Source organism: Strigops habroptila, chromosome 5, assembly GCF_004027225.2.
Source record: "Strigops habroptila isolate Jane chromosome 5, bStrHab1.2.pri, whole genome shotgun sequence".
Taxonomy (NCBI): Eukaryota; Metazoa; Chordata; class Aves; order Psittaciformes; family Psittacidae; genus Strigops; species Strigops habroptila.
The window spans coordinates 5,365,133-5,391,745 of NC_044281.2; the positions used below are offsets into that span (position 1 = coordinate 5,365,133).

General features: G+C 44.1%; 1 protein-coding gene across 10 annotated transcripts in view; it reads right to left on the minus strand.

The window, feature by feature from the left end:
- The window catches only part of TRAF3IP1 (TRAF3 interacting protein 1), an 82,938-nt gene continuing 56,325 nt past the window's right edge, over window positions 1–26,613 (minus strand). For 5 of the 10 annotated variants that reach the window (XM_030485560.2, XM_030485561.2, XM_030485551.2 and 2 more), the window contains 9 exons: window positions 25,565–25,640; window positions 20,596–20,694; window positions 17,999–18,083; window positions 16,999–17,082; window positions 16,148–16,268; window positions 15,961–15,997; window positions 15,069–15,145; window positions 3,015–3,238; window positions 7–394 (listed from right to left, as the gene is read on the minus strand). In XM_030485560.2, coding sequence (XP_030341420.1) covers window positions 20,680–20,694; window positions 25,565–25,640 — 91 coding nt within the window. In that variant the 3' untranslated portion in view covers window positions 7–394; window positions 3,015–3,238; window positions 15,069–15,145; ... (3 more) ...; window positions 17,999–18,083; window positions 20,596–20,679. Of the gene's footprint in view, window positions 395–3,014; window positions 3,239–15,068; window positions 15,146–15,960; window positions 15,998–16,147; window positions 16,269–16,998; window positions 17,083–17,998; window positions 18,084–20,595; window positions 20,695–25,564; window positions 25,641–26,613 lie in introns of those variants that run through there. The other 5 variants (XM_030485566.1, XM_030485565.1, XM_032919906.1 and 2 more) reach the window with 5 other exon arrangements.

The following is a 26,613-nucleotide window of genomic DNA, read 5'->3' on the forward strand; positions in this document are numbered from 1 at the left end:
TTCACATCTAAACAAACAAGTTATTTTAATAGCTCTGCAACTTGAGCATTCAAATGAATATCATTCTCTCCCAGGTAATAGCAACATCTAAAGACCAATGCAATAATGGGCTTTTATATAATTTTTAGGGTTCGGGTCCCTAAACATTTTATATCTCAACAAGGGATATCTTTGTTTTCTGTGCTATTTTGGTTTTATTTGGTAGGAATGTCCATCAGTTCCAGTTCTTCACCTTTTGGAAGACAGGTTGATGCTAAGGACCATCCTCCGGATTTTCTCTTCATTCTTTATAATATTAGCTCTTACAGCACAGATCTTGTCTTGCTGGTCTTTAATCAGCTGGTCCAGTTCAGCCAGATCAGCTTTTAATGGTTCAACAGCACTGTCTGTGATGCTGAAAGAGACACAAAGAGCATAATGTGAGTGGAAATGTGTTAAGTTACTTAAGCCTCCAAGAAAGCACATACAGTACCTGAAAGTACTGTATGTATTTAAGTTGTGCCCACCCTTCCTTCTAAGTGAAAGAACATTTAGAGTAAGAAGCACAAAGGCAAAGCTAACAACACAGAGAAGAGGATTGTTCAAGAGAGATCACCTGCAATTAAACACTAAACAGCCCTTTCTTGGCTAATGCAGCTCTTCTGCTCAGGCTCTTTGCCATTATTTCACCCCACTCTAGGCAGATGTCAAGCACAGGGGGGTTGGACTAGATGATCATTAGAGGTCCCTTCTAACCCAAACCAGATCATTCCATGATTTTAAGGATTTACAGGGGTTTACAGGGGTCCCTGCATCCTACCATGATACACATGGTAACACTCATCCCTCTGGGCCTCACACAAGAGCTTAAATGGGAGAAGCATGTAGCAGAGAAGGACAAATGAAACTGCTGTGGAGGTTGCTGGCCTCCTACCAGCTATTTCCAACAATGAATGAACAAGCCAGCAGTAAGACACCAGTAGCTGCCAGCAGCACCAAGCTGCAGCAGTTAGACATCTGACAAGAGACAAGAGGGGTTTCTACTACACTCTGAGGTAAGAATGTCTGAAGTAAAGTCATTCCTGAAGTCCTGCAGTCCTGATCCAGCTCTGGGGCAACAGCACAAGAGGGACATGGAGCTGCTGGAGTGATCCCAGAGGAGGCGACGGAGCTGCTGCGAGGGCTGGAGCAGCTCTGCTCTGGAGCCAGGCTGAGAGAGCTGGGCTGGGGCAGCCTCGAGAAGAGAAGGCTCCTGAAGGGGAGACCTTAGAGCAGCTCCAGTGCCTAAAGGGGCTCCAGGAAACCTGGAGAAGGGCTTTGGACAAGGGCCTGTAGGGACAGGCCAAGGGGAATGGCTTGAACCTGCCAGAGGGGAGACTGAGATGGGCTCTTAGGCAGAAGCTCTTCCCTGTGAGGGTGCTGAGGCGCTGGCACAGACTTTTCCCAGAGAAGCTGTGGCTGCCCCATCCCTGGCAGTGTTCAAGGCCAGGTTGGACACAGGGGCTTGGAGCAACCTGCTCTAGTGGAAGGTGTCCCTGCCCGTGGCAGGGGGTTGGAACTGGATGAGCTTTAAGGTCCCTTCTAACATAAACCAGTCTGGGATTCTGTGATTCTATATGAAAACTGACCCATCACTAGCTGCTGACAAGAGCAGGTAATTCCACACTAATAGGAAATGTAATAAATCCTTTGCTAATAAACAAGGACACTGATACATCTTAAGTGAATGGGGCTGTTTGGCTTTACAACAAATGGGCCCACTTCCATAATGCTTTGCTGATCTTCAAGAATGCTGAACAGGCAGAGAAATGACAGAGCAAACTGGCCTCCTGTCATTCTGAGCTTTAAGCTCTAGATAAAGTCCACATCCCAAATTCATTTAGCTTTCCCCTTTTTTCCACCACATTAGCATAAAGCACTGCTAGAAATCACACTATTCTCCAATGGGATCTGTCAACTGTCTTTCACAGGAGCAAATAAAAAGACAAGCATCCAAACTGCAGTATACATGGAAAGCATTGTTTTCTTCATGTCCCATACTCTGTCATTCTTTCCTGAAGGACTGGACATGCCTTAGCACTGCACTGATGTGATGAGGATCCATAGAACACGTCACTAGGTGCAGCGCAAAGGCGAGTGAGTCAATGCCTCAGTTTCTCCAACCATAAAATAAAGCCAAACACCGTTTCCTTCCGCTTTGCAGCGGTGCTGCATTCTGAGGCCAACCAGAGTTTTAAAGCCTGTCAAAGGTTTGGGATAGAAGGTGCTATGTAAGTGCAAGGAATTAACATCATTACACTTTATATGTGAAGGAAAGCCTTAGTTCCCACCCCAGGCAGTGGACTAAGCCAGCTGCTGTAAATTCCAAGATTTAACACATTGCTACCTACCAAGATAGGACTTAGCAGCTAAGAATGCCACCCATTCCTGCTTCTGCATGGATGAAGCACACTCATTTAGGTAACAGCAAATCTAGGCTGCTTGTGAATCCAAGCTCATCACTACCTAGTTCATGGTCAAGATCAGAGGGCGCACAGCTGGAGAGAACATTCTGGTTTCAAAGAGCATAAAGACAAGTAAGGCCAAAGAAACTGTTTTGCAGCTTGACCTCCTTGTTTCTATCATGCACATCACCTTCACTCTCCCAGCTTTCCAGTGCTGGTCTTTTAACCTTGCACAGCCAACAGCTGTTATTAACACCACTGCAGAACACACTGAATTCAATGGCACAGAGAGAGCAGGTTGTGATCTAGGAATCCACTCCTAGTCCCATTCCACATCTACTTGGCTCTTCCTCCACTGCTCCTTTATTTGTGAGAAGCAGCAAACACATCAAGCCCTTTCCTATCGAACACACATTTGCATCTCTGCTGTCATGGACATCATGAGAAATTGAGCTGAAAAGACTTGAACATTTCAAGTCCAAGCCACAGAAATGACTGATGACAAATTTGCTTTGAAAAACAAGTTAAACCCTCCCCAAACCCAGAAATCTGTCTCAAAAGACAAATGAACCTTTCCCTGCCCACACTCACCTCTGCTCTTTCTGTAGAGTTTCTGCATGCTGTCTGTTCTCCTGCCGCCACATCTGCAACTCGTTCTTCATGGCATCCATATCTTCTTGGATGTAATCCATGATCCTGCCAAGTGTCAGGGCACTCCGGCACAGAGTCTGAATAGAGACCTGAAACTTCTCAATTTCTTTGGCTACCAAGTCTCTCTCTCTCTTCCTGGCTGCTTCTGATACAAAGGGCTTCTCCTAAAAGGGATGAAGAAGAAGGAAAGCATCGAAACTAAAGAAAACTAAGAAGAAACAAAGCAACAGTCTAGAAACAAAGGAGCAGAAAGCACGAACTATCCAAGTCACCACTGCAGAGCACTGCTACAGAACTGTGCAAGAGCATCAGCAATAGGAAAATTGTCTTTCAAACCACAAGCGCATAGAAGTAAAATTAGTATTTGATCACATTCAATGATCTCACTGATGTTCTCATTCTCGACATGATCTTTCCCAAGGCTGTGGGTGTAGGAGGGGAAACCTTTGCATTCAGCCATGGTTTATCATAGAATCCCGGACTGGTTTGTGTTGGAAGGGACCTTAAAGCTCCTCCAGTTCCAACCCCCTGCCATGGGCAGGGACACCTTCCACTAGAGCAGGTTGCTCCAAGCCCCTGTGTCCAACCTGGCCTTGAACACTGCCAGGGATGGGGCAGCCACAGCTTCTCTGGGAAAAGTCTGTGCCAGCGCCTCAGCACCCTCACAGGGAAGAGCTTCTGCCTAAGAGCTCTTCTCAATCTCCCCTCTGGCAGGTTAAAGCCATTCCCCCTGGCCTGTCCCTACAGGCCCTTGTCCAAAGCCCCTCTCCAGGCCTCGTGTAGCCCCTTTAGGCACTGGAGCTGCTCTAAGGTCTCCCCTTCAGGAGCCTTCTCCTCTCCAGGCTGAACAAGCCCAGCTGTTATGGTTTACTTTAACTTACTTCCATATATTAAAAGAGAAATTTCTGTGCTTTAATGTGGCATCACTAACCAGAAGCTCTCACCAGACATGTAATAACAACACTTTTGTTATCAATCTACTGCTGCCACTGGCTGCCATTTGCTGTGTAAATCACACATACACCCACCCACCCTTTGTGCAGTCTGTGGGGCAAGGCTGTACTGTCATAGAATCCCAGCCTGGTTTGGGTTGGAAAGGACCTTAAGATCACCTAGTTCCAACCCCCTGCCATGGGCAAGGACTCCTCACACTAGACTATGTCACCCAAGGCTCTGTCCAAGCTGTCACCACATCACTCCAGATCATGTTTTAGGCTACTGTACCACCAATGTTCCTTGGACATGCTTGCTACAGTGTTTTGCTGCTACTTGGGAGCTACAGCTGATGCTGAAGGGTACAACCTCCTTCCAGTTCTCTAGATCAGTCCCTTCAAGATGCTTCTCTCCCTCAACTCTCTGTATCTGGATTTCCAGCTCCTAATGCTGGTCCTAAGAACAGCACTTTGTGCTGCACAGCTAAAATAGACGGTGGTTATTCCATGCCTTGTGCTTCTGCTAACAGTGGTTGTAAAATCATGCAGGTTGCAGCTGTGGCCTCGCTAAACTCCACTACTCAGAAATAATCTGGTCTTGTGCACGATTCCCTCATGTGCAGCCAGCAGAGTCTCTGTGGTCAATCTCCTGAAGCCTCCAGCTTACTACACGTTAAATACATGTAGTAAGAAAGAGCCTCCTAAAGTGGCAAAGTCACGAAGAGCAAAAGGATGCCATAAAAAGAGCAAAGTGATGCCACATTACTAACACACTGTAATAATCTGATTCCAGGAAAGCCTTCCCTGAAAGCAACAAATGCCTTTAAAGAACAGACTGCTGGGTTTTTCTCCCCCATCAAGAAAAAACAACCTCATTTTTCTTTCTTTCCAAGAACCCTACGGGTCAAATTCCCAAACCGAGGGGGTTTTTGAGACACACAAAGCTTTAAGTTTATTTAAAGTCATTTCAGTCATTTAATATACGCTGGAAAACTGGAAAGGTCTTTCTCTACCACCCCAACCACAGGATCAACCAGTTCCTGAGCCCACTTCCTAGTGGCTATATAAACACAGAGGTGGCAGTGTGCTTCTCCTCGTGCTGGGACATGGAATCCACCACGCTGTCCCCTCCTGCCCTCCTACCCAATTGGCCTGTCTCCCTGTGTGAGCTGTGGGCTGTTTGTTCAGCTGTGTTTGGAGGCAACAGGGACTATTGCCAAAGACATTTCAGCAGCCCTTGGCTCACTGATGAACTCATATATATATATATATATATATATATAAAAGAATATATATGTATAAGAAAATACTTCTGAAGATTGGAAGGCTGAGATTTACTCCTGTCTGATGCATGTGTTTTACCACACACATGGTGCATGAAAACTGTGGCACTTGTGAGTATACTGCAACTTCATAATGTTAAAAGTTGTTTAATTAGGAACCAGGCTTAAGTGACAAATGCTGCTGAACTTGTGACCTTCACTTCCTAAGTCAATTCCTGAGTGCTGGCTAAACTGTTAAAAATAACACTCCTCTTAATTCCTTCTCACTCGGCCCATACCTCTGTCACAGAAGCAGGTGTTTCATTATACTACATGACATAAACCATGGTATTTAGATACTTTCTGGAGTCATCCATGTGTTTACCATCCTTTACAAGGTAAAGACAAAAGTGCTGCTTCAGGACCCATATCATCCCTCAAGAACTGGTGAGCACCCCTGTTCTGAGCACAGCTGCTTCTCCTCTAGTCTCGTCCTTGGCCAGCCTCTGAACATGATGGCCAATGGTGTTCCCATCAGCGCGGTCCAGCTTTTCTCCCTGTTGATCTTGCAGAGAAGATGGGTTTTGCTCAGGTGCCCTTGAAGGCACAGATCATAGGACAGGGTCCTGCACGCCAGCTATTTACTAGGTCTCCGCACACACCTCAGGTGGATGAGAGTTTCTCTCTGGAAATACTCTTTTGTCCCACCACCTTGCTGCAGCCAGTAAAGATGTATGAACAGATCCATAGAATTCCTGACTGGTTTGGGTTGAAGGGACCTTAAAGCTCATCCAGTTCCAACCCCCTGCCACAGGCAGGGACACCTTCCACTAGAGCAGGTTGCTCCAAGCCCCTGTGTCCAACCTGGCCTTGAACACTGCCAGGGATGGGGCAGCCACAGCTTCTCTGGGAAAAGTCTGTGCCAGCGCCTCAGCACCCTCACAGGGAAGAGCTTCTGCCTAAGATCTAACCTGAACTTCCCCTGTTTCAGTTTAAACCCATCACCCCTTGTAATACGGGTAATAATAAACCACCATGGAATATTGCTATGAATCAGGAAGATGCCCTTAAAGCATATTAGTGAATATTAAAAAATCATTTTAGTGTCCCTTTGTGTAGTTCAATTCTTCAAACTTGACATAAACAGGCCAAAACATTATCCCATCCAAAGTCATTTCAAGTACTGAAACACACTACCACTAAAACTCTATTAAATACTATTCAGACTTAAACAGGCACAACAAGAGAGTCATAGAACTATCATCATAGCATGGTTAGGGTTGGAAAGGACCTTAAGCTCATCCAGTTCCAACCCCCTGCCATTAGCAGGGACACCTTACACTAGAGACCATGTTGCCCAAGGAAGAATAGTCTTGTTAAAAACCCCTGTGTCTTTCAAACACATACTATATGATATCAAAGCAAGAACATGCAAGAGGCTTTTAGTGTACCTCTCTAAAGGAGGAGCACTTAAATGTCAAGCTTCCAAGACAAATTGCCTTGTACCTGGAGGGTGCGGTAGCTCAATTGGATGGTTGTTGTCCCTCACCATCAATTCTTCCTTTCACTTCACTAACACTTGCGCTACACCACGATGCCAAGATACAGAAAGCTGAGCTCAGGAGAGAGAATGATCCCCATGAAGCACTCAAGCATTGCCAGCTATTGATGATTACAAGTACCTAACTGGGGAGGCGGGGGGCATACTGTGTGCTTTCAGTTTCATGCTTCCAGTGATGGGTTAACATCTACGTGGGACACTCTCTCAAACCATTAAGACTTAATGGCAGATGGTTTATTACAACAGGCAACGTGGGTGGTAAGAGTCCTGAATGCCACCTTTGCTCCTTTTGCACAAACATGTAACAGGATATATTCAGTCTTAAGGAAAAAAAAAAGGCCAGAATCAGAATTGTTCCAGCCTATTTAATGAGGCCATACACCTCACTGCACTCTCCTTTCACAAAAGCCCAAGAATCAATAAGTTATCCCTATATAAAAGACTCTATCACTTCTGTAGGCCCAACACGCTTCCTTTCCTCCGTGTTTTTCATAAGGCACCAAGATAAATGTTTATTTTGGATTCCTGGGAAAAAGTCTGCCTTTCCCATTACCTCAATGTGAACAGAACACAACGTGGACTCAGAGGCAGGGACCTAAGCAAGGAAATTATCAACATGACTCCAGAAACCACCAGAATTTACTTGGGTTGAATTCACCCTGGCTAAAGCAATTGGTATAACTATTGCAGTGTGCACAGCTCCTAAACATGGATCATTCACAGGGCAGACATCATAGAAACATAGAAATATCATGTCTGATAGCTGGGCTTTTGAGGGCATCTGAAGTGTCTGCCCATCTGCTAAGCTAAAGGAGTCATAAGCTTATTTTTTCTCCCTACTGTTTGAAGACGATGTATGTTTGAAGCAGTATTTGCTTACTTTGACAGAGCTTCTCCTTTGCTTCCATTTTTTAATTAAAGGTTTTCAATATGAATTACATTAGAACAACCATCCATGAAGCACTTCAGAGTTTCTGCAGCCCCTTTTAAGTATTCTGTTATGTCCCACCATGAAAACAGACCCAAGTAATCATAGTTTTATTGAGCTGTACCATTTCCCTCCCTACCTGTTTCTACAGGACAGGACAGAAACTTCATTTTGGACAAGTCATTTTGATCCATTCAATGTAAAACCAACAAGGTGGGGTGGGTTTTATTGTACGAACTATTTTTTGATCATAAAGGGTGTTTTCTTTTCCTGGTTTTTACAGAGTCTGCATTTTAAGCAGATTGTAACTATCCACAAGGGATCACCATAAGAAACTCTTTCACAGAAACACAGGGAAACCAGTAAATGTTAAATCATTTCAAATGAACAGGATGCTTTTCTGCTTATGCCAGGTACCGAGTTCAGTAACAGGCCAAGGAATTGGAGACACAATGTTCTTTACCATTACATTTACCAGAGTTCATCTGACCTGCTTCTGAGTTCGAAGGCACCAAAAGCAAATAAAAGGAGAGCTCCTTCAAGAGGGCTTGTTTTTCTTGGGTTTTTAGGGACAACATTCCCCCCATTTCACATTTGATACCTCCAAAAAGAGCTGGACTTTTCACACAGACATAAACACCCCACCTCAGCCCCCAGAGCGAGTCTGCTTTACTTCACATGCACTAAGTGTTGGGGAGAAGTCAGTTCATAAAACCTCATGTATTTAAGTGAGGTTTTCAGCACACTAAGCAGAATCCTACAGGTCTGACCACACACATGCCAAGAGACAACAATAGTAGATAGTATTAATTCAGTACCAATGGGTGCCAGACCTGCCCGGCTTTCTGCTCACATTGCTTCCACTCTGGTTCCACAACCTCCTTTCTCTTGAAAAAGCAGCCTCTCTCCTCTTCGAAACGAATCTACAATAAATCTGTTCCTTGTGTTAAACAACAGCTCTCACACCAGTCTGTTCCCCAGCCAAAATCACTACTAAGCTTCTTGAAATACATGAAAATCACCTGTAGAGTATCCTACACCACACTGCTGCATCCAAGGGATGGAAATCACTGTCTCACTGCACTTTATAGAGCCTTTCAGTTTAACATATCCATCTGCTGTCTCATGGTGTATTTGTACTGTACCCACAGGACAGAACATTTTGGGTGCAAAGGCCACAGCAAAGGAGCCACGATACCAGGAATACCCCAAGAGTGACAAAAATCCCATTCCTGTGTTCACAGCTTGTAACACAATTGCTTCTGGATCACAGGGGTTTTAATGAGAGTTGGGGGACATTTAAGTATTAGATAATAATGCCCCATTCCTGGCAGTGTTCAAGGCCAGGCTGGACCCAGGGGCTTGGAGCAACCTGCTCCAGTGGAAGGTGTTGGGAGTTGGGGCTGGATGACCTTTAAGGTCCCTTCCAACCCAAACCAGGCTGGGATTCCATGACACAGGAATACATCTGGTTAACATGACACCTTACTAATTGCATTGACTGGAGGGGACACCCAATGTCGTGCAGCTGATGGATTCATGTAAAAATCGATGACCTGAAGAACTTTAAACAAACAGAATCAGCAGTGATTGTATTTGTTCTAAGCTTAGAAGTACATACCTAATTTATCATATTTGTAGTTAAAGTTAATATTATCCAGGTGCTAAGCTATTTAATAGCACTTGTTCCTCACAGAAACCTCAAAGCTGCTGCTCTGCTGAAGCCTGTGAACTGTATTTGGTAGTGCAAAGATGGGAATTCTGTGATCCCGCTCGCTTCAACTATTTAATAACCTGCCTACATTTTCCACACATGAAATAAATGAAGTGGAATACAAAATGTAACATCTGTTTCTTTCTCTGTTTAACATTAGAGGGTTAGATTCTAAACAAATACATTTAGGAAGTCTTTTTAGGAATTTGTTAGGCTGAACACAGCTAATCAAGGCACCAGAATCTTGTGTATTTCCAGAATGACCCCTTTGTTTGACCTGAAAATTGTGTATATTATTTTAAGTTCCTGCACATGCAAAACCTCGATGATGAAAGTCTCAGGCTTCTTCCCTTTGCTCTTCTTTTGCTTTATTAAACCTTCTTAAAAAGCAAATGCATGCTGGGGAAATGCAGCAGAGAAAAAGCTTGCAGAGGAATGCTTTTAACACAAAGAAATGCTCCTCAGCCATCAGCAGTTAACTGTGTGAAACAGCACCAAGAATTCATCGCTGTTATATGTGGATTAAGTATGAATTCACCAATGTCACTTAATTTCTAGATGATTAATAAGATGTCAGGTTAATTGTTATTAGTCTAGTTATTAATCTACTTCATAGAATCATAGACTCGTGGAACGGTCAGGGTTGGAAAGGACCTTAAGATCATCTAAGTCAGATTAATCTACTTGATTAATAATGATAGTAGATCCATTGATCATGGTTTTTGCTGAATATTGCACTTAAGAAAGTATTAGCTGAAAGTTGCAGGATATCTTTTTTCTCCCTTCATTTTCCCAACTGGCAGAAGAACGAGGCTTTAAAGCCTAATGAATGTAACTGGGAAAAGATGTCATTATTTTGTAGTTATTGAACAGTTGAAGCAAATGAGGGAGGATGAACATTCTTCCTGACAGACACAAGGATCACCCGTCATTTCACCAGACTTCATTTCCCAAAGCAAGTAGTTCTTTCAGCTTTTCACTGGATTTCTGGTTACCTTGCTCCAAACTACAGAAGTACTCTTCTAGTTCCCTCTCCAGTGCATAATACATGTTGGAATTCAGTTGCATACTGATGGCGAAGATATTTCTCCTGGAGAGTTTGATGGAAAACAAATTAAATAGAAGAGCTGGAGAAATGGTCAAATCCCAGACTGATTCTGCTTCCCAGCAGACTGCAGAGCAAGACCTGGCACAAACCTTATGGCCATTTGAACGCATCACACTGGACAGAGTTCATTGACCCATTCTTGCAGTCCCGTCACCATAACAGGACGTGGTTTCACTTGCCTGCACAGACCACTTGGCAGGAATAAAGCACTTGAAACTCTTCCTTCTTTTTAATTACTTTTGCTGCCTCTCTCCAGAGAGATTCCAGAGAACAATTCCTCCCAAAATTGCTGCTCTGCAGTCTTGCAACAAAAAAAATCTTGCCTCTGCCTTCCTTGTGATGTTAGGAAAATCCCTCACAGATGAGACACACTCATGGTGCTAGGTAACATGAGCATGTCAGACCCCCACCTGCTAGCCTCTGCATATCTACTCTATCAAACATTCCCAGAGGCAATGACATGTTGGAAATACAGACTAGGCCTGAGGAGAAGGACTTGGGGGTGTTGGGTGAGGAGAAGCTTCCCAGGACCCGGCTTCAGTGTGTGCTTGAGCCCAGAACCCCCCTGTGTTCTGCGCTGCACCCCCAGAGCGGGAGCAGCAGGTCAGGGAGGGGATCCTGCCCCTCTGCTGCGCTCTGGGGAGACCCCCCCTGCAGTCCTGATCCAGCTCTGGGGCAACAGCACAAGAGGGACGTGGAGCTGCTGGAGTGAGGCCAGAGGAGGCCATGGAGCTGCTGCGAGGGCTGGAGCAGCTCTGCTCTGGAGCCAGGCTGAGAGAGCTGGGTTGGGTCAGCCTGGAGAAGAGAAGGCTCCTGAAGGGGACACCTTAGAGCAGCTCCAGTGCCTAAAGGGGCTCCAGGAAACCTGGAGAAGGGCTTTGGACAAGGGCCTGGAGGGACAGGACAAGGGGAATGGCTTGAACCTGCCAGAGGGGAGATTGAGATGAGCTCTTAGGCAGAAGCTTTTCCCTGTGAGGGTGCTGAGGCACTGGCACAGACTTTTCCCAGAGAAGCTGTGGCTGCCCCATCCCTGGCAGTGTTCAAGGCCAGGTTGGACACAGGGGCTTGGAGCAACCTGCTCTAGTGGAAGGTGTCCCTGCCCGTGGCAGGGGGTTGGGACTGGATGAGCTTTAAGGTCCCTTCCAACCCAAACCAGCCTGGGATTCTGTGATTTTACTTTTACCGTCTCTCCTATCACAGTGTTTGGCCTCTAAAATAAACTCCCAGGATTCAGTAAAGTCTCCAGCTCATCTTTCCCTGAACTACATCTGCCATGTCCCAGTCACCAACTCTGTGCAGTTTTAATCATCTTTCCCTTTGATTTTTTCCTCTGTTGTCAGGAAAACTACACTTCTCTCTGGATCTCAACAACTTCAACAACATCATTTGAAAGCAGTAGCAGTAAGGAAATCTCCTGCAGTAGCAGCCAGCTGCTTGGATGTGAGATCAGGTGATATTCCAGGAGCTCCGCATTGTATGCAAGTCCTCACGTGATGGACTAGGAAGTCAGCATGTTTATTTTCCACCATTAGTTCAGCTCAGCTAACACAGACCAGGGCTTCAAAAGATGCAACAAAAGACAAACAAGGACTGAATGAATGTTTTAGAGAGTGAACATAGGCAATGGGCCTGAATGGTTATTGTAGGACACAATTGTCCATGTATATTTAAAACCAGACAATCTAAGGGAATTGTTTTAGTTAGTTATTCAGAAAAAACCCCAGAAAATGTAGCACAACCACCAGAGGAAGCTTCCTGAGGATGAAATCCATGCGATTCTGTAAACCCTCCCCTGTTGTCCCTTTTTCTGTCTAGCTGACAGGCCACAATACCAAACAGCACAGCCTACAGCACGATTATGCACTGGCAGAAGACATTAGTAGATGAACTCCTCATGCTGTCCCCAAACTTAGCCTGGGGACTGATGATTCAACAGCACCACCTAGTTATAAAACCAGGAACAACTTGTTCTCGCGAGTGCCAGCTCAACATCATGAACTTCAGGGCTACTGCATAAACAGAGCAATATCAACTTTCAGGCCTTCTCTTCTCCAAACAGCTATAGAAAGACAGAACTGATTCAAGCAGGCAAAGTTTCACACCAGACATACTGATTAGGAATAGGCAATGGTGCTGCATGATCAGTACAAAGATGCTACAAGCTGCACATCTGTAACAAATGGGTTGTGAGTCACAAAGCTGGATAAAGCTGTAAGTATTCATAATGGATTATAAGCAGGAAACTAAAGGTGTTTTCCTATTCTAAGGAGGATTCATTTTCTTCATCAAGCTCATCCCTTGCAATACATGACAGGAATTTTCTTCCAGGCAAGCAGGCTTGGATCTCAGACAGTCCCAAACTTTAGAGAAGAAGATAACCCCCCAGGAGTCTGATGTGCCATCCCAACTTAGAATCACAGAATCAACCACGTTGGAAAAGACCTTTAAGATCATCCAGTCCAACCGTTCCCCAGCACTGCCAAGGCCACCACTAACCCATGGCACTGAGGGCCTCGGCTACACGGTGTGTGAACACTTGCAGGGACGGTGACTCCAGCACTGCCCTGGGCAGCCTGTTCCAATGCCTGAGCACCCTCTGGGGAAGGAATTGTTCCTCAGCTCCATCTAAACCTGCCCTGGGGCAGCTTGAGGCCGTTTCCTCTTGTCCCATCCCTTGTTCCTTGGGAGCAGGGACCAGCCCCCTCCTGGCTCCATCCTCCTGTCAAGCAGTTGCAGAGAGCGAGAAGGTCCCCCCTGAGCCTTCTCTTCTCCAGACTAACCCCCCCCCAGGTCCCTCAGCCGTTCCTCATCACACTTGTGCTCCAGGCCCTGCACCAGCTCCGGTGCCCTTCTCTGGCCCCGCACCAGCACCTCAATGTCTCTCTTGCAGTGAGGGGCCCAGAACTGAACACAGGATTCGAGGTGCAGCTTCACCAGTGCCCAGCACAGGGGGGTGATCAGTGCCCTGGTCCTGCTGCCACACCAGTGCTGATATAGCTTTCTCAACTTGCTGGGGAAGAAATGCAAAGGCTGGTCTGTATGGAAGCATAACGCATTACCAGGAAAGCATACAGGAGTACCTCTATTTCAGAGAATTGTTGATTCTACCCTCCCCAGATTCCAATCCTAAAAGTTAACACTTGTGTCACTTTTGCTGCAGATTGTAGAGGTGATTAGAAAGTCATGGAAGTACTATAAGACCAGGTTTTTAACACAGTCTACCATGGGTTTAGTCCTCAGGGGCAGTTTTTTACTGCTTTACACTTGGCTCATCACCTATTAGAGTATCATTACTCACTGCCAAATTACTACAGTTCAGAAAGCCAAAAGAGGCAGTCAAGTGGTCAAGGCTATTTGAAAGGATTGATACTCAGTGAAAAGCTGGTATCTTGAGGTCTGAGTTGCAGCAAGCCAAACTACAGATCATGCCTGAAACAAACATAGGTAGGAACAACCTACAATACTGAATTAACATTAACAAAATGAGACGATGTGATTGGAATTGAACGTTAATGAGTTCATGGAAAGCACTCACCCCCTCCAACACATTATGTGCTTGTCTGTTTTGAGAGCAGAACTCCGCAGTGCATTCCTCAGTGCCTCCTCACTAGCACATCAAACTAGTTTATAGTGATTTAGAAACTTTCCAAAGGGCCAATGGATCAGAGAAGTCCATTGAAATGCTCGGCCTTTAGCTGCTGCTTGTAACATGAGCTTTACAAGGTTGGAAAAACCAAGAGGTCTCCACTTGGAAGAGGAAGACACTTAAATCAGGGGGCTCAACCTTTTGCTTTTGGTTTGTGATCACTGCTAGACCCTTTCTAGACTCTAAGTGACCAAAACAACAAGAACAACGAACAAGAAAAAAAATAGCAAAACCAAAAGCTACCTTCCTTTTTCCAGCTACTGACTGTGGAACAACTCACATCAAATCACTTCATATCATAATATATCGTAAGATTATCATATCACTATCATAATCAAACTATATTCATAGACCTGAATGCTGAGGTATACTAGGGCAACATTTGGTGAAATAATAATAATATTTTATATGGTTAATTGCACCAGAGATGCCTTTTATTAAAGTGATTGCTTTAGTGATAGTGATTGCTGGGCACTAGGACACTGCTCTTCAAATGCCTAGAGGACAAGTAGGATTGAAACACTAATATTGCAGCTGCACAAATACACAGTGTCCCCTACTCCATCTAGACTGAAATCAGCAGATTTTGTTGTGGGACACAAAAGAAAGGGCTAAAAAACCTCCCTGAAATCCTGGAATAAAAACCAAACCACAGAAATGACAGGTGAGAAAAAGAGAGCACTACACAGAGGAGGTAACATCTGACAGCCTAATGGAGAACTAAAAGAATCAAGGAGGAAAGCTTGATCATAAATGGGGAAAAAACCACATCTGAGGCAGAGAAAAAGGTCACAATCACAGTATTTAACATTCACAGTTCTAGAAAGGCCATTACCATCTTACCTTCTCTGTCGTCTTTGAGGATTTCTGTGATGCCTCGTAATCTTTCTTTGTTTCTAGGAGTCTTTTTACAAGCCCACCTGTGGAAAAACCAGTACATTTCTTAGCATTGGTTGGCACTGAAGCGTTGTTTGAAACAATCAGACAATCAAACCAAACTCAACTGCTTAATGATTTTTGTTAGTGTTAACAATTTCCAGCAACAGAACAGCATTCCATGATGTATTTTAATTCCTGAGCTCCAAGGTATTTCTTGTTTGGTCTATTTTCTCCAATGTCCTCTAAATTGAACTGTATCATCAGTATCATTTACTGAATGACTCTTGGTACAGAACCTGCTCCTTGAGCTGTATGAACCTTTTCCTCTGCATCCCTCTTTTGGAAGAGTTCAAGAACTGCACAATAAAAGTTCATAGATACTCCTTTGCAAGGAGATTTTGGATGCAAACAAGCATATTTGCCTCAATCACATCCAGTGTAGCCATAATAGAAGCCCCTGAATCAGAGATCTGAAGTCCCAAGTAAGCATAAATGTTAAGAAGTTGTCCTAAAAGCTCTTCTGTAACTTGCCTTGAGCAGCCAATGCCATCTCCTACAGCTGACAAGATGTATCTGACGCAGTAAGAAACATTCATTTCTGAGTTTGATGCAGAATTTTTAATCCTGCTGACATTAAAGCTGTATAGAAACTCTGCTGAACATCAGTTGTAAATCCAGCTGCACAAGGAAACAAGACTGGGTTTGATTTGAGTGAATTTCTGGGGGTTTTCTTGCAAGCTCCTACCCTCAGGAGGTATTTTGCTGCTTCATTCAGCATTTTAAGTGTTCAGCATTTGTTTGAAACTCACGGGTTTATGATATGTATCTATATATAAATATGTAAAAGCAAACATACCATGCTTTTGATCTTCAACCAGCTCCGCTTCTGGCTCCTACACATGCAGGAAGACAGCTTTAGTTGGACACAGTTGGCATTGCTCTAATACACAACTCTACAAAAATATTCAGCTAGAAGCTACTTAAACAAGGAAGTTACAAACAAAGTATGGAAAAAGGTTCTATGATTTGCAACATCAACAGACCATTTCCACATGTGGCACTTCGGGCAGTGGCAGTGCTGCCTCCACCACAAACTGGTCATCATCATCATCAGAAATCTGCTGGTCTATGATCACGTTTGAGACTGTTTTACCACTACCACTCCTGTAAGAGACACAATGAAAATGAAAACCTATTAAAATCTGTCCCGAAACCCTAATGAGATCTATCCAGAAGAGAAAAGACAGCAGTACCCTCCTTTCTTCCCATAAAATAAAGCAGCAGCAACTACAAGCACATCAGACTCTGACATTTCCACTCACTGCCCAAAGTAGCCATCCTCCTCTCACAGAAGGACATATCTTTCCCTTCCAAACACACTACTTCAGTGACTGGCACTTATCAGAGATCAAGTAAGCCATTTTGTCCATAGTTTCAAGTGGCTGTTTCAGCCTTTTTTGAACATGGGATATTCACTGCATGTTTTACAGATCTCTTCCAGTGATAGAGTAGATGAACATTATAAGGTTGTCCGTTTCTGAGTTCCCAAAGGCAAAAAAGTTGTGGGTTTGAACTTCCAGATATGACAACCAACCATAACTTGTAGATAATGCACTGGATTTGCAGAAACAATCAAACAAATAAAATGGACTTGAATTTTCCAGTCTCAAACAATGAGCAGAGAGATGATCTTGGTCTAGTGGAAGGTGCCTCTGCCTGTGGCAGTGGGGGTGGAACTAGGTGAGCTTTAAGGTTCCTTCCAACCCAACCCACTCTAGGATTCCATGATCCATCCTAAAGCTGTTCATCAGCAGGTGAGACATAGAAGATCTGAGACTAGTGTGGCACAAGAGCTAGAAACATCTGCTCTGCACCCACGTTCCTCAGTCCTTACCTTTCTGGAGGTACGAGCTCAGCACTCTCTGGACGTTTTACTCTGGGTGGTGCTGGTCTTGCACTTCCAGGACGGGGAATTCGTCTGCAATAGCAAAGAGGCTGTTTCATTTACAGTATAAAAGGAAGCCTGACACATCCTCCAAAGGAACAGACACATATGAGCTGAGTAACCTAGCCAATGCATAAACCCACTGAAAACATCCCCAGTATACAATCCAATATCACAGCGCTTGCTATCCTGATAGGAGTCTAGGGAAGTCTAGGAAATGTGTCTAAAATAAAAACCCCTATGATCTGTGTAAGACCAAGGCTCGGAAGGGACCTTAAAGCTCCTCCAGTCCCAACCCCCTGCCACGGGCAGGGACACCTTCCACTAGAGCAGGTTGCTCCAAGCCCCTGTGTCCAACCTGGCCTTGAACACTGCCAGGGATGGGGCAGCCACAGCTTCTCTGGGAAAAGTCTGTGCCAGCACCTCAGCACCCTCACAGGGAAGAGCTTCTGCCTCAGAGCTCATCTCAATCTCCCCTCTGGCAGGTTAAAGCCATTCCCCTTGGCCTGTCCCTACAGGCCCTTGTCCAAAGCCCCTCTCCAGGTTTCCTGGAGCCCCCGATACAATTACAAAAGGCTTTGCTGAGCAAAGAAAAAGTAAATTAGGATTTAAAAGGTAAGTTCATCTTATCCATAACACCACACTTATGAAACACAGGTATATAACGCAGTGTTCTTCTCATTAGACTCTCCACACATCTTTCATATTTTAATAAGCACATTGAGGCACTTTATGGATTTAGAAAATAAGCCTGAAACACTTCACAATGTTAAAGTTTTCCTTATAGAAGGAAATGAAAGTGAATAAAGGGAAACCATACATGGGATAATACTTATTATTTGGTACCACTAGTAGAAACATTCTGCTCCAAGTTTCCTTGCTGCTTCCAACTGGACTGACTGTATTGCCTCCAGGCACATCAAAACTTGATACAAGGATAGGAACATACCTTTGGATGGGCTGAGGTGGAAGGTCAAGAGGTACTTCACCATTTTCTGCAGGCTTCTCAGGAGCCACATCCTCTGTTTCTCCTGCTATTAAACACAACAAACATAAAATGTTGGCTTAGGCAGATCTAACTTGTCTCACGACAGTATTTTGAATCCTATCAGCACTAGACTTGACCGTGTGCTCATGAAATCCAGCACAGAAAATCCCTCTAAGCTTATATAAAGTTCTATATCTTGTGAACTTCCAGGTTTTCCACATCTTGGAGCATTCACAATTCAAAAGAGACACTGAAAATAAACATTTCAAAATGTCTTGATTCTTTATTTCTTTCTTAATATTGTGAAATTCCCTCATCTGTGAAAGTGGTGTCATCTCAATTCTTCCATAGTTTCATGGTAAGATGGACCCAGATTTGAGCAGGGGGTTGGACTGGCTGACCTCAATCTGGCCATCCCTTTCAACATCAAGGGTTCTATACTGCTTCTCTTTTCAAAGAAACTTACCTTGTTTTCAAAGAAACTTCTCTTGTTGTCAAAGAAACAGCTACCATTAAACAAGGAGGCCACAAGGATGAGCAGGGACTGGAGCACCTCCCGTATGAAGTCAGGCTGAGAACATTGGGGCTGTTCAGCCTGGAGAAGAGAAGCTGTGTGGAGACCTCAGAGCAGCTTCCAGTGTCTGAAGGGGGCTACAAGGACACTGGAGAGGGACTCTGCATCAGGGACTGTAGCGATAGGACAAGGGGTGATGGGTTCAAACTGAAACAGGGGAAGTTCAGGTTGGAGATAAGGCAGAAGCTCTTCCCTGTGAGGGTGCTGAGGCGCTGGCACAGACTTTTCCCAGAGAAGCTGTGGCTGCCCCATCCCTGGCAGTGTTCAAGGCCACGTTGGACACAGGGGCTTGGAGAAACCTGCTCTAGTGGAAGGTGTCCCTGCCCGTGGTAGGGGTTGGAACTGGAGGAGCTTTAAGCTCCCTTCCAACCCAAACCAGGCTGGGATTCTATGATTCTATGATTCTATAGTCAGCTGGTTACTTGCTCTCACTACATCTCAACATGCATCACACTAACATAACAGCTACTCACTCCATAGAAAGTCAAAAGTTGCCAGGAGCCCTGCAAGCCTCATGCAGGTGTACACTTTCATAGAGTGACCTGAAATTCAATTGTTCCTCCCTTCTTGCTCTACTTAGGGCATTTATGTATAAAGAAAGCGGAAACTAAGTAGCTTCGGGGGTATATGAGCAAATAGCTGAGGCAGGCCAAAACACTCTTCTGCCAGAAAGCTTTACACATATACTTCTTATTTAAGAGGCTGCCATGAATCCAGCGAGGATTCCTAATGGACAACACCAAGGGAGAGTAACTGATGTGCTGACAAATCCTCATTTATAAGGAGAAAAAAACCCCAACCTAACAAAAAAAACATCTCAGTGCTCAGAATGATCATTTAAGATCATCAAGTCCATAAAGGGACAGTTGATCACTATTTTATGATTACTCCACTGTCTTCTGATTACTCCAAATAGCACCCAACTTTTAGCTACCTGCAATGACTGTCAGAATTGATTTCCCATTCCAACAGTGAAGGCTATGAAGTGAGTGAGTGACAACTTGACCTCTGTAAGAACTTACAGCAAATGAAGTTTCACTAATGCACTACTATGCTACACTGTCTTATTGAATAAAGCTGAAAGCAAAGACCAGTCAATACAATACTTGGTTCTTATGCCACTTGAGAAGGCAATCCAAATCAATAGTGAACCTGGGGGTACTCCTCATTCAAATTATAAATAGAGGAATATAAAGTTATATTCCATAACAGATATATTCCATAAGACAAGACAGGTCCAAAGGATTAAAAGGAAGCATGGAAGCTCTCCCACTTGTGCAAGGTCACACAAATGTCTTGGCCAAATGTCTACATTTCATGAGCCTGACACAGCTCTGAGGCCCTGAAAGCCACAGGTGGACTGGGAAACAGTCTTTGACCTCCCACATCCCTGGCATCAACTCTCCCAATGAGGTCAAGCATCTGGACCTGCAGAACACAAAAATGCAGCTTTTTTGCTTAAATCTCAGTTCTTCCTCCTACATTTTGCTTCTATGGCTCCATGTACGCTGTAGCTAGATACAAATACCTCATTAGCAACATGTGCCTTGGGAGCTATATAGAACTTGGAAAAAAAATGGAGAACTAAGAATGCAGAGATGGAATTTTCCTTTAAAATCCTGTCAAATGCAAGCATTAAGTGGAACTCCCAAATACTTGTACAAAAAGGCAGCTTGTTCTTACACAGAACAAGTCACCAAGGGCTTCACATGCAGCAGCCATGCACTTTCCGTGGGGCACTGTAAGCACTGGGCTCTGAAAACATGCAGAAGAGTAAGGAAAGAGAAACTAAAAGTAACTGTTTTATCAGGGAAGGTACATTTTTCAAACCAGGACATTCATCACAAGATGTGATTAAAACACAAGGGAGCAGTTGGGTTAAGCATAAATCACTCTCCTCAAATCATCTAGCTGCATGGATTCAAGTTCAATCCCAAGCACTGGAGTTAGCCTGTCCAAGGCAGTCAAGTTTTTATTCTCCTACCTTTCTCTTCTTCTTCAAGTCCTGGTTCAGCCTTCTCTTGCAGTTTAGCAACACTGTCCTCTGAAATCCTATCTGCCACGCTCTTCACTTCCACAGCTTCTAGAACACAACAGTTTATAGCCAAATGAAACCAAAGATACAATTAAAAGATGAAAAGAAAAAGCCATGCTAAATTCCTGTTATATTTACTATTTCTTTCAGGGTTATCCTGCTTTAATAAACCATCTTAGGTGTAAATAAATAACATTCCAAGTTCACAAAGCCTTTTTACATGACTGCTGGTTGAACTCCTCATGTTGCTGAAAACTAATGGCAACTTCTTCAATTCAGAAACTGTTCCCAGATATTATTTATTAGCCTGAGAGCTGGTGAAAGAATACAATATTTACCTAATAAACTAATGACTAATAAACTAATTGCTAAAATACACACTATTGTTTGTATACTGCTTGGAATGCAAAGTGCACTTGGGTTTGTTTCAAAGGCTTTAAACACTTCTCAAACTAAAGCCATTAAGAAATATTAAGCAAGAAAAGCTGGTTTCTGGTAGCTGAACTCCCCACCTTGCTGGTAATGCTATAGAAGAGCCTAGTCCTCAAACACAGTCCTCTTCTGTTGCTACCTAAAAGTGGTTTCTTTTTGCAAAAAGCCAAAAGACCATTTAATCTACCAACGATCTCCAATTCATTCCCCCCAATTACATCTGTACATCATTGCTGAACATATACCTGTGCATTGAATACATGTGGTCAAGTTAAACTACTCATACAGTTTACAAGGTCTGTATAGCATCAGCAGAATATTTAGCTTTAGGCTTATCATTAACAATATACACACACACATAACTCCCCCTTCACTTGGAGTAATATGTTCAGTGCCTAATGCTTGGCTGAAACATTCCACGCTAGCAAAACCAGCCATGAAATTACTGCATGCAGCATAAAGCTGAAGCTTTCAGGACATACAGATGAATAGCAGAGGATCTGCTCCTCCACCCATGCCATGGGAAGTATCCACAAAGATACAGTCCATTGCAACAAAAATGCTGAGTTCTACTACTGTGGGAGGAGATGAACACACAGCAGAGAGAGGTCCACCAGCACTTTCATTTACCTGTGCAGACTAAGGCCAGGAGAAGTTGCCATTTAATAAAACTGAAACTAGCATTTAAGCATTCAGCACCATCCTGCACAAGTTATCCATGAGGTCTGAGCTTAGCAGAAAAGCCAAACTAACAGAAGGCAGTGAAGCACAGGTTAGATCTTAGGCAGAAGTTCTTCCCTGTGAGGGTGCTGAGGTGCTGGCACACGGTGCCCAGAGAAGCTGTGGCTGCCCCATCCCTGGCAGTGTTCAAGGCCAGCTTGGACACAGGGGCTTGGAGCAACCTGCTCTAGTGGAAGGTGTCCCTGCCTGTGGCAGGAGTTGTAACTGGATGAGCTTGAAGGTCTCTTCAACACAAACCAGGGTGGAATTCTATGATTTCCATTGAGAAAGTAATTCAGTGTCTTAAGGGAAACGCTGTTCAGATCTCATTTAAGAGCATAAGTTTTGCTGCAAGGCACGTTGCAACTATAAAAAGCAGCCATTGGCTGCATAGTAATAAATGTAACATTAACTATAAACCAAACAACACACTTTTGCTCCAGTTCCATTAGGAATTTATTCATAACAGAGGTGAGCAAATGCTGGTGTGACTTGGTTTAGTTACCAGGATAGCAAATATACCTGCTTTTGCTTTATCAATCCTCCATTCACCACTTCACTTTGGTTTATTACACTTATTATTCAGTGATGACGCTAAACCTTTGGCTTCTCCTGTTGAGAATTTCTTTATCTCTGTTAATATTAGAAAACACAGAAAGCTCTGATCATCACCAGTAACTACAGAGACCAGTGGGCAAGAGGCATGAGAATAGCTCCAGAAGGTTTCTACTCCCCTCTGGATTACTTACTATGTAAGTAAGTAATGTAAGAAAGCATTTATGAGCACTACTCACCTACTGCAGCTCTGCTGCATTAGAACAAGAAGACAACTGATGCCCCAAAGTATTTATCACTTCAGTAAAGTGAAATTTGAGTGCACTGACTTGCTGCTTCATCAGAAGGCTTTTATAATATTCACCTTAAAGCCAAAACAGAGCATTAGTCATTGACCATATTACATTGATCCCAAAAGCTGGATCTTGATTTGAAAGAAGGGATGAGCCTATAAAACAGGGCATGTCTAGTCACTAAGTTGAGGGCCAGTTCAGGCTATAAAACAAATATTCAGATCTTGGGAAATAGCACAAGTTATAGGATCAGCAAGGATCACTAAGTAGTAAAATCAGACTATATTTAATAGAATCCAGATGGAATTTTTCAGCTGGAAAATTATTAAAACCTCACAGCACACAAGTGCATGAGATGCAACCTAAAATCTTCAGTGTTCAAGCACCAACTTGAATTAAGCTCCTATGCAACAACCATTCATACACAAAATGCCAGCCCTTTTTCAAAGGTATTTTACGTGCCTAAACACATATTTCATTTATTTCCTACCCCTTTCAGTATTTTGCCTCAGACACATGGAAACCTGCTAAAACAGAAACCCAAAGAAAACGTGGGTGCTTGGCAAGAAACATGGCAACACACAATCTCTATACATGCATTAGTAACAGTGACATTGCCAGACGAAGTGTATGAAGATCTTCATGCTTCATTAGTCGAAACAGTACCAGCCTTTAGCCAGAATGAGACATCAATTCACAGGCATTATTGTATCTTCTCAACAGCGACATTAAACTGGTTTATAGAATCATAGAATCCCAGCCTGGTTTGGGTTGGAAGGGACCTTAAAGCTCATCCAGTTCCAACCCCTGCCACGAGCAGGGACACCTTCCACTAGAGCAGGTTGCTCCAGGCCCCTGTGTCCAACCTGGCCTTGAACACTGCCAGGGATGGGGCAGCCACAGCTTCTCTGGGAAAAGTCTGTGCCAGCGCCTCAGCACCCTCACAGGGAAGAGCTTCTGCCTTGGAGCTCACCTCAATCTCCCCTCTGGCAGGTTCAAGCCATTCCCCTTGTCCTGTCCCTACAGGCCCTTGTCCAAAGCCCCTCTCCAGGTTTCCTGGAGCCCCTTTAGGCACTGGAGCTGCTCTAAGGTCTCCCCTTCAGGAGCCTTCTCTTCTCCAGGCTGCCCCAGCCCAGCTCTCTCAGCCTGGCTCCAGAGCAGAGCTGCTCCAGCCCTCGCAGCAGCTCCGGGGCCTCCTCTGGCCTCGCTCCAGCAGCTCCACGTCCCTCTTGTGCTGCTGCCCCAGAGCTGGATCAGGGCTGCAGGGGGGGTCTCCCCAGAGCACAGCAGAGGGGCAGGATCCCCTCCCTGACCTGCTGCTCCCACTCTGGGGGTGCAGCCCAGCACACGGGGGGGTTCTGGGCTCAAGCACACACTGACGCTGGGTCCTGGGGAGCTTCTCCTCACCCAACACCCCAAGTCCTTCTCCTCAGACTGCTCCATCCAGTCTCCCCCAGCCTGTGTTTGTGCTGGGGATTGCCCCGACCCAAGGGCAGGACCTTGCACTGGGCCTTGTTGAACTCCATGAGGTTCCCATGGTCCCACCTCTCCAGCCTGTCCAGGTCCCTCCGGATCCCATCCCTTCCCTCCACATGTCACTGCACCACACATGGTCATCAGTGTCATCAGCAAACTTGCTGAGGGCACATCAATCCCACTGTCCATGTCGCCATCAAAGATGCTGAATAGCACTGGTCCCAATACCAGCTCCTGAGGAGCACCACTCATCACTCGTCTCCACTTGGACATTGAGCCACTAATCACAACTCAGTGTGACCATCCAGCCAATTCCTTATCCACCAAGTGGTCCACTTGTCAAATCCATGTCTCTCCAGTTTAGAGACAAGGATGCCATGTGGGACAGTGTCAAACGCCTTGCACAAGTCCAGGTATATGACATCAGTTGCTCTTCCCTTATCCATCAATGCCATGACCTCATTGTAGAAGGCTACCAAATTTGTCAGGCATGATTTGTCCTTAGTGAAGCCATGCCGGCTGTCACCCACGACCACTTTATTTTCCATGTGCCTTAGCATGGTTTCCAGGAAGATCTGCTCCATGATCTTGTCAGGCACTGAGGTGAGACTGTCTGGCCTTTAGTTCCTTGGCTCTTCCTTTTTTCCTTTTTTAAAAATAGGGGCTTATATTTCACCTTTTCCCATCAGCAGGAACTTTACTGGACTTCTCAAATATGATGGATAACAGCTTGGCTACTTCATCCACTAGTTCCCCCAGGTCCTACAGTTGCATCTCCTCAGGTGCCATGGACTTCTCCCAAATACTAGTAAGCAATAAAGTTACTAACTCAGGGTTCATGGCTGTATGATTTATCCCTATAGGAAAGCATATTTTGCCTCACAAACATCTTTCTCCTTACTAAAATAACCTTTAAAAACATATCTTAAGTCTTACTAAACCAAAAATACTGTGCTGATCATTGCTCTGCTGTAAACGTTGAATAAACCTTTACACATGACTTTATATAAAGGTAAAGTACAATAATTGTATCAACTTGGGACATACGGTCCACTAACCCTCAGGGACAGGAATACCAATACAAGCCCAGGTTTTGCAAGGCATACTTGTCTAAATTTGCTAGATTCCTAAGCAAAGAAACAGTTCTTGTGAAACTAAAAGACCAACTGAAAAAGGCCATTCCGAGACAACACAAGGAATACCAAGAGCAGGCTGAATTTACATCTGCAATCATGCATGAGGAATGCGAGCAAACAGAATCCAGCACCACTTTCTCTGTATCAAATCCATGCAGCAAAGTTGCCTGTTGGCTTCATAAATGCAGAGTGGGAGTACAAAACAAGCACTGAAAATAATAAACATGGATAGTTGAGTATTTCTGCTATTCCTATTCAATAAGCCTCCAGCATATTTAATAGAGATAATATCCTCCCTCTAGTTACCTTCTCCTCTGGGTTTGGCGCGTTGCCTTGATCCTTTTGTTGAAGGCTGCCTTGAGATTCCTGAAGAACTTTCACTCTTTAAAAAATAAAAGCCCACAAATTTATATCATTATCTATAAAAATGATCTTTTTTTTTAATATAAATTTACTTACATCTGTTGCTTTTTTATCTATCTGTATCATACATAAAAAACACTCACAAACCTGACCCACACATGCAAGATTAAGAACACTTCCAGTCTATTTTCCTCAACGTCTGCAGGTATTTTCCTGAATACATGCTATTTTCTTTTACATAAACCTATGTGATTAGATTTCATTATTGTAAAGACAATTCCCAAATGTATACTAAGAGTATCCAAGGTAGAGCAACCTTGTGAAACCTGGAGGGCATCTGTGATACCACTGCTTGTCTTGGGATAGAATGCTTAGCTACTAGTGAGCTACAAAATGAGTAAGATGCTTACAATCACCTGCATGTTTCAGCTACATCAAATACAGTTCCTCTTTGAGAAGTCTTTTAAATTTCATTTCAAAACAGAAGCAAAGACTAAAAACCTGTGCCACTAGACCTGCAGAGTCCTCTATTCAAGTGGCAACTTCCCTGGACAAGGGAAGAAATGGGACTTCCAAGAAAGTCCAGCAGACAAGCAGTGGATGATCTGAAAGTGCAACTGGTGCAGCAAGAAGCAGAAGAGTTCCAAGGTGGAAAACATCAAACTAGAGAAAAATTCAGGACACTTGTGAGGCCTCTGACCTTACTCCAAAGTGATTCAGAGGCCAGGAAATTAAAGTAGGCAAGCACACAAGGATTATTCTGTTTTCTTTGTATGGCAGGAAAGTTGAACCAGATGATCTTTAAGGTCCATTCCAACCCAAACCATTCTATGATTTCTATGCCTGAAATGAAGAACACCTGACTGACAATACTTTCTGCGTGTTCCACATTTCAATGGTCAGACAGCCATGGAAAGGAACAAGTTAAATCAGCAGGTCCACTTGGCTGGAGGTTGGGCAAAAAGATGTGTATAAGTAGCTGCCTCTTGTGA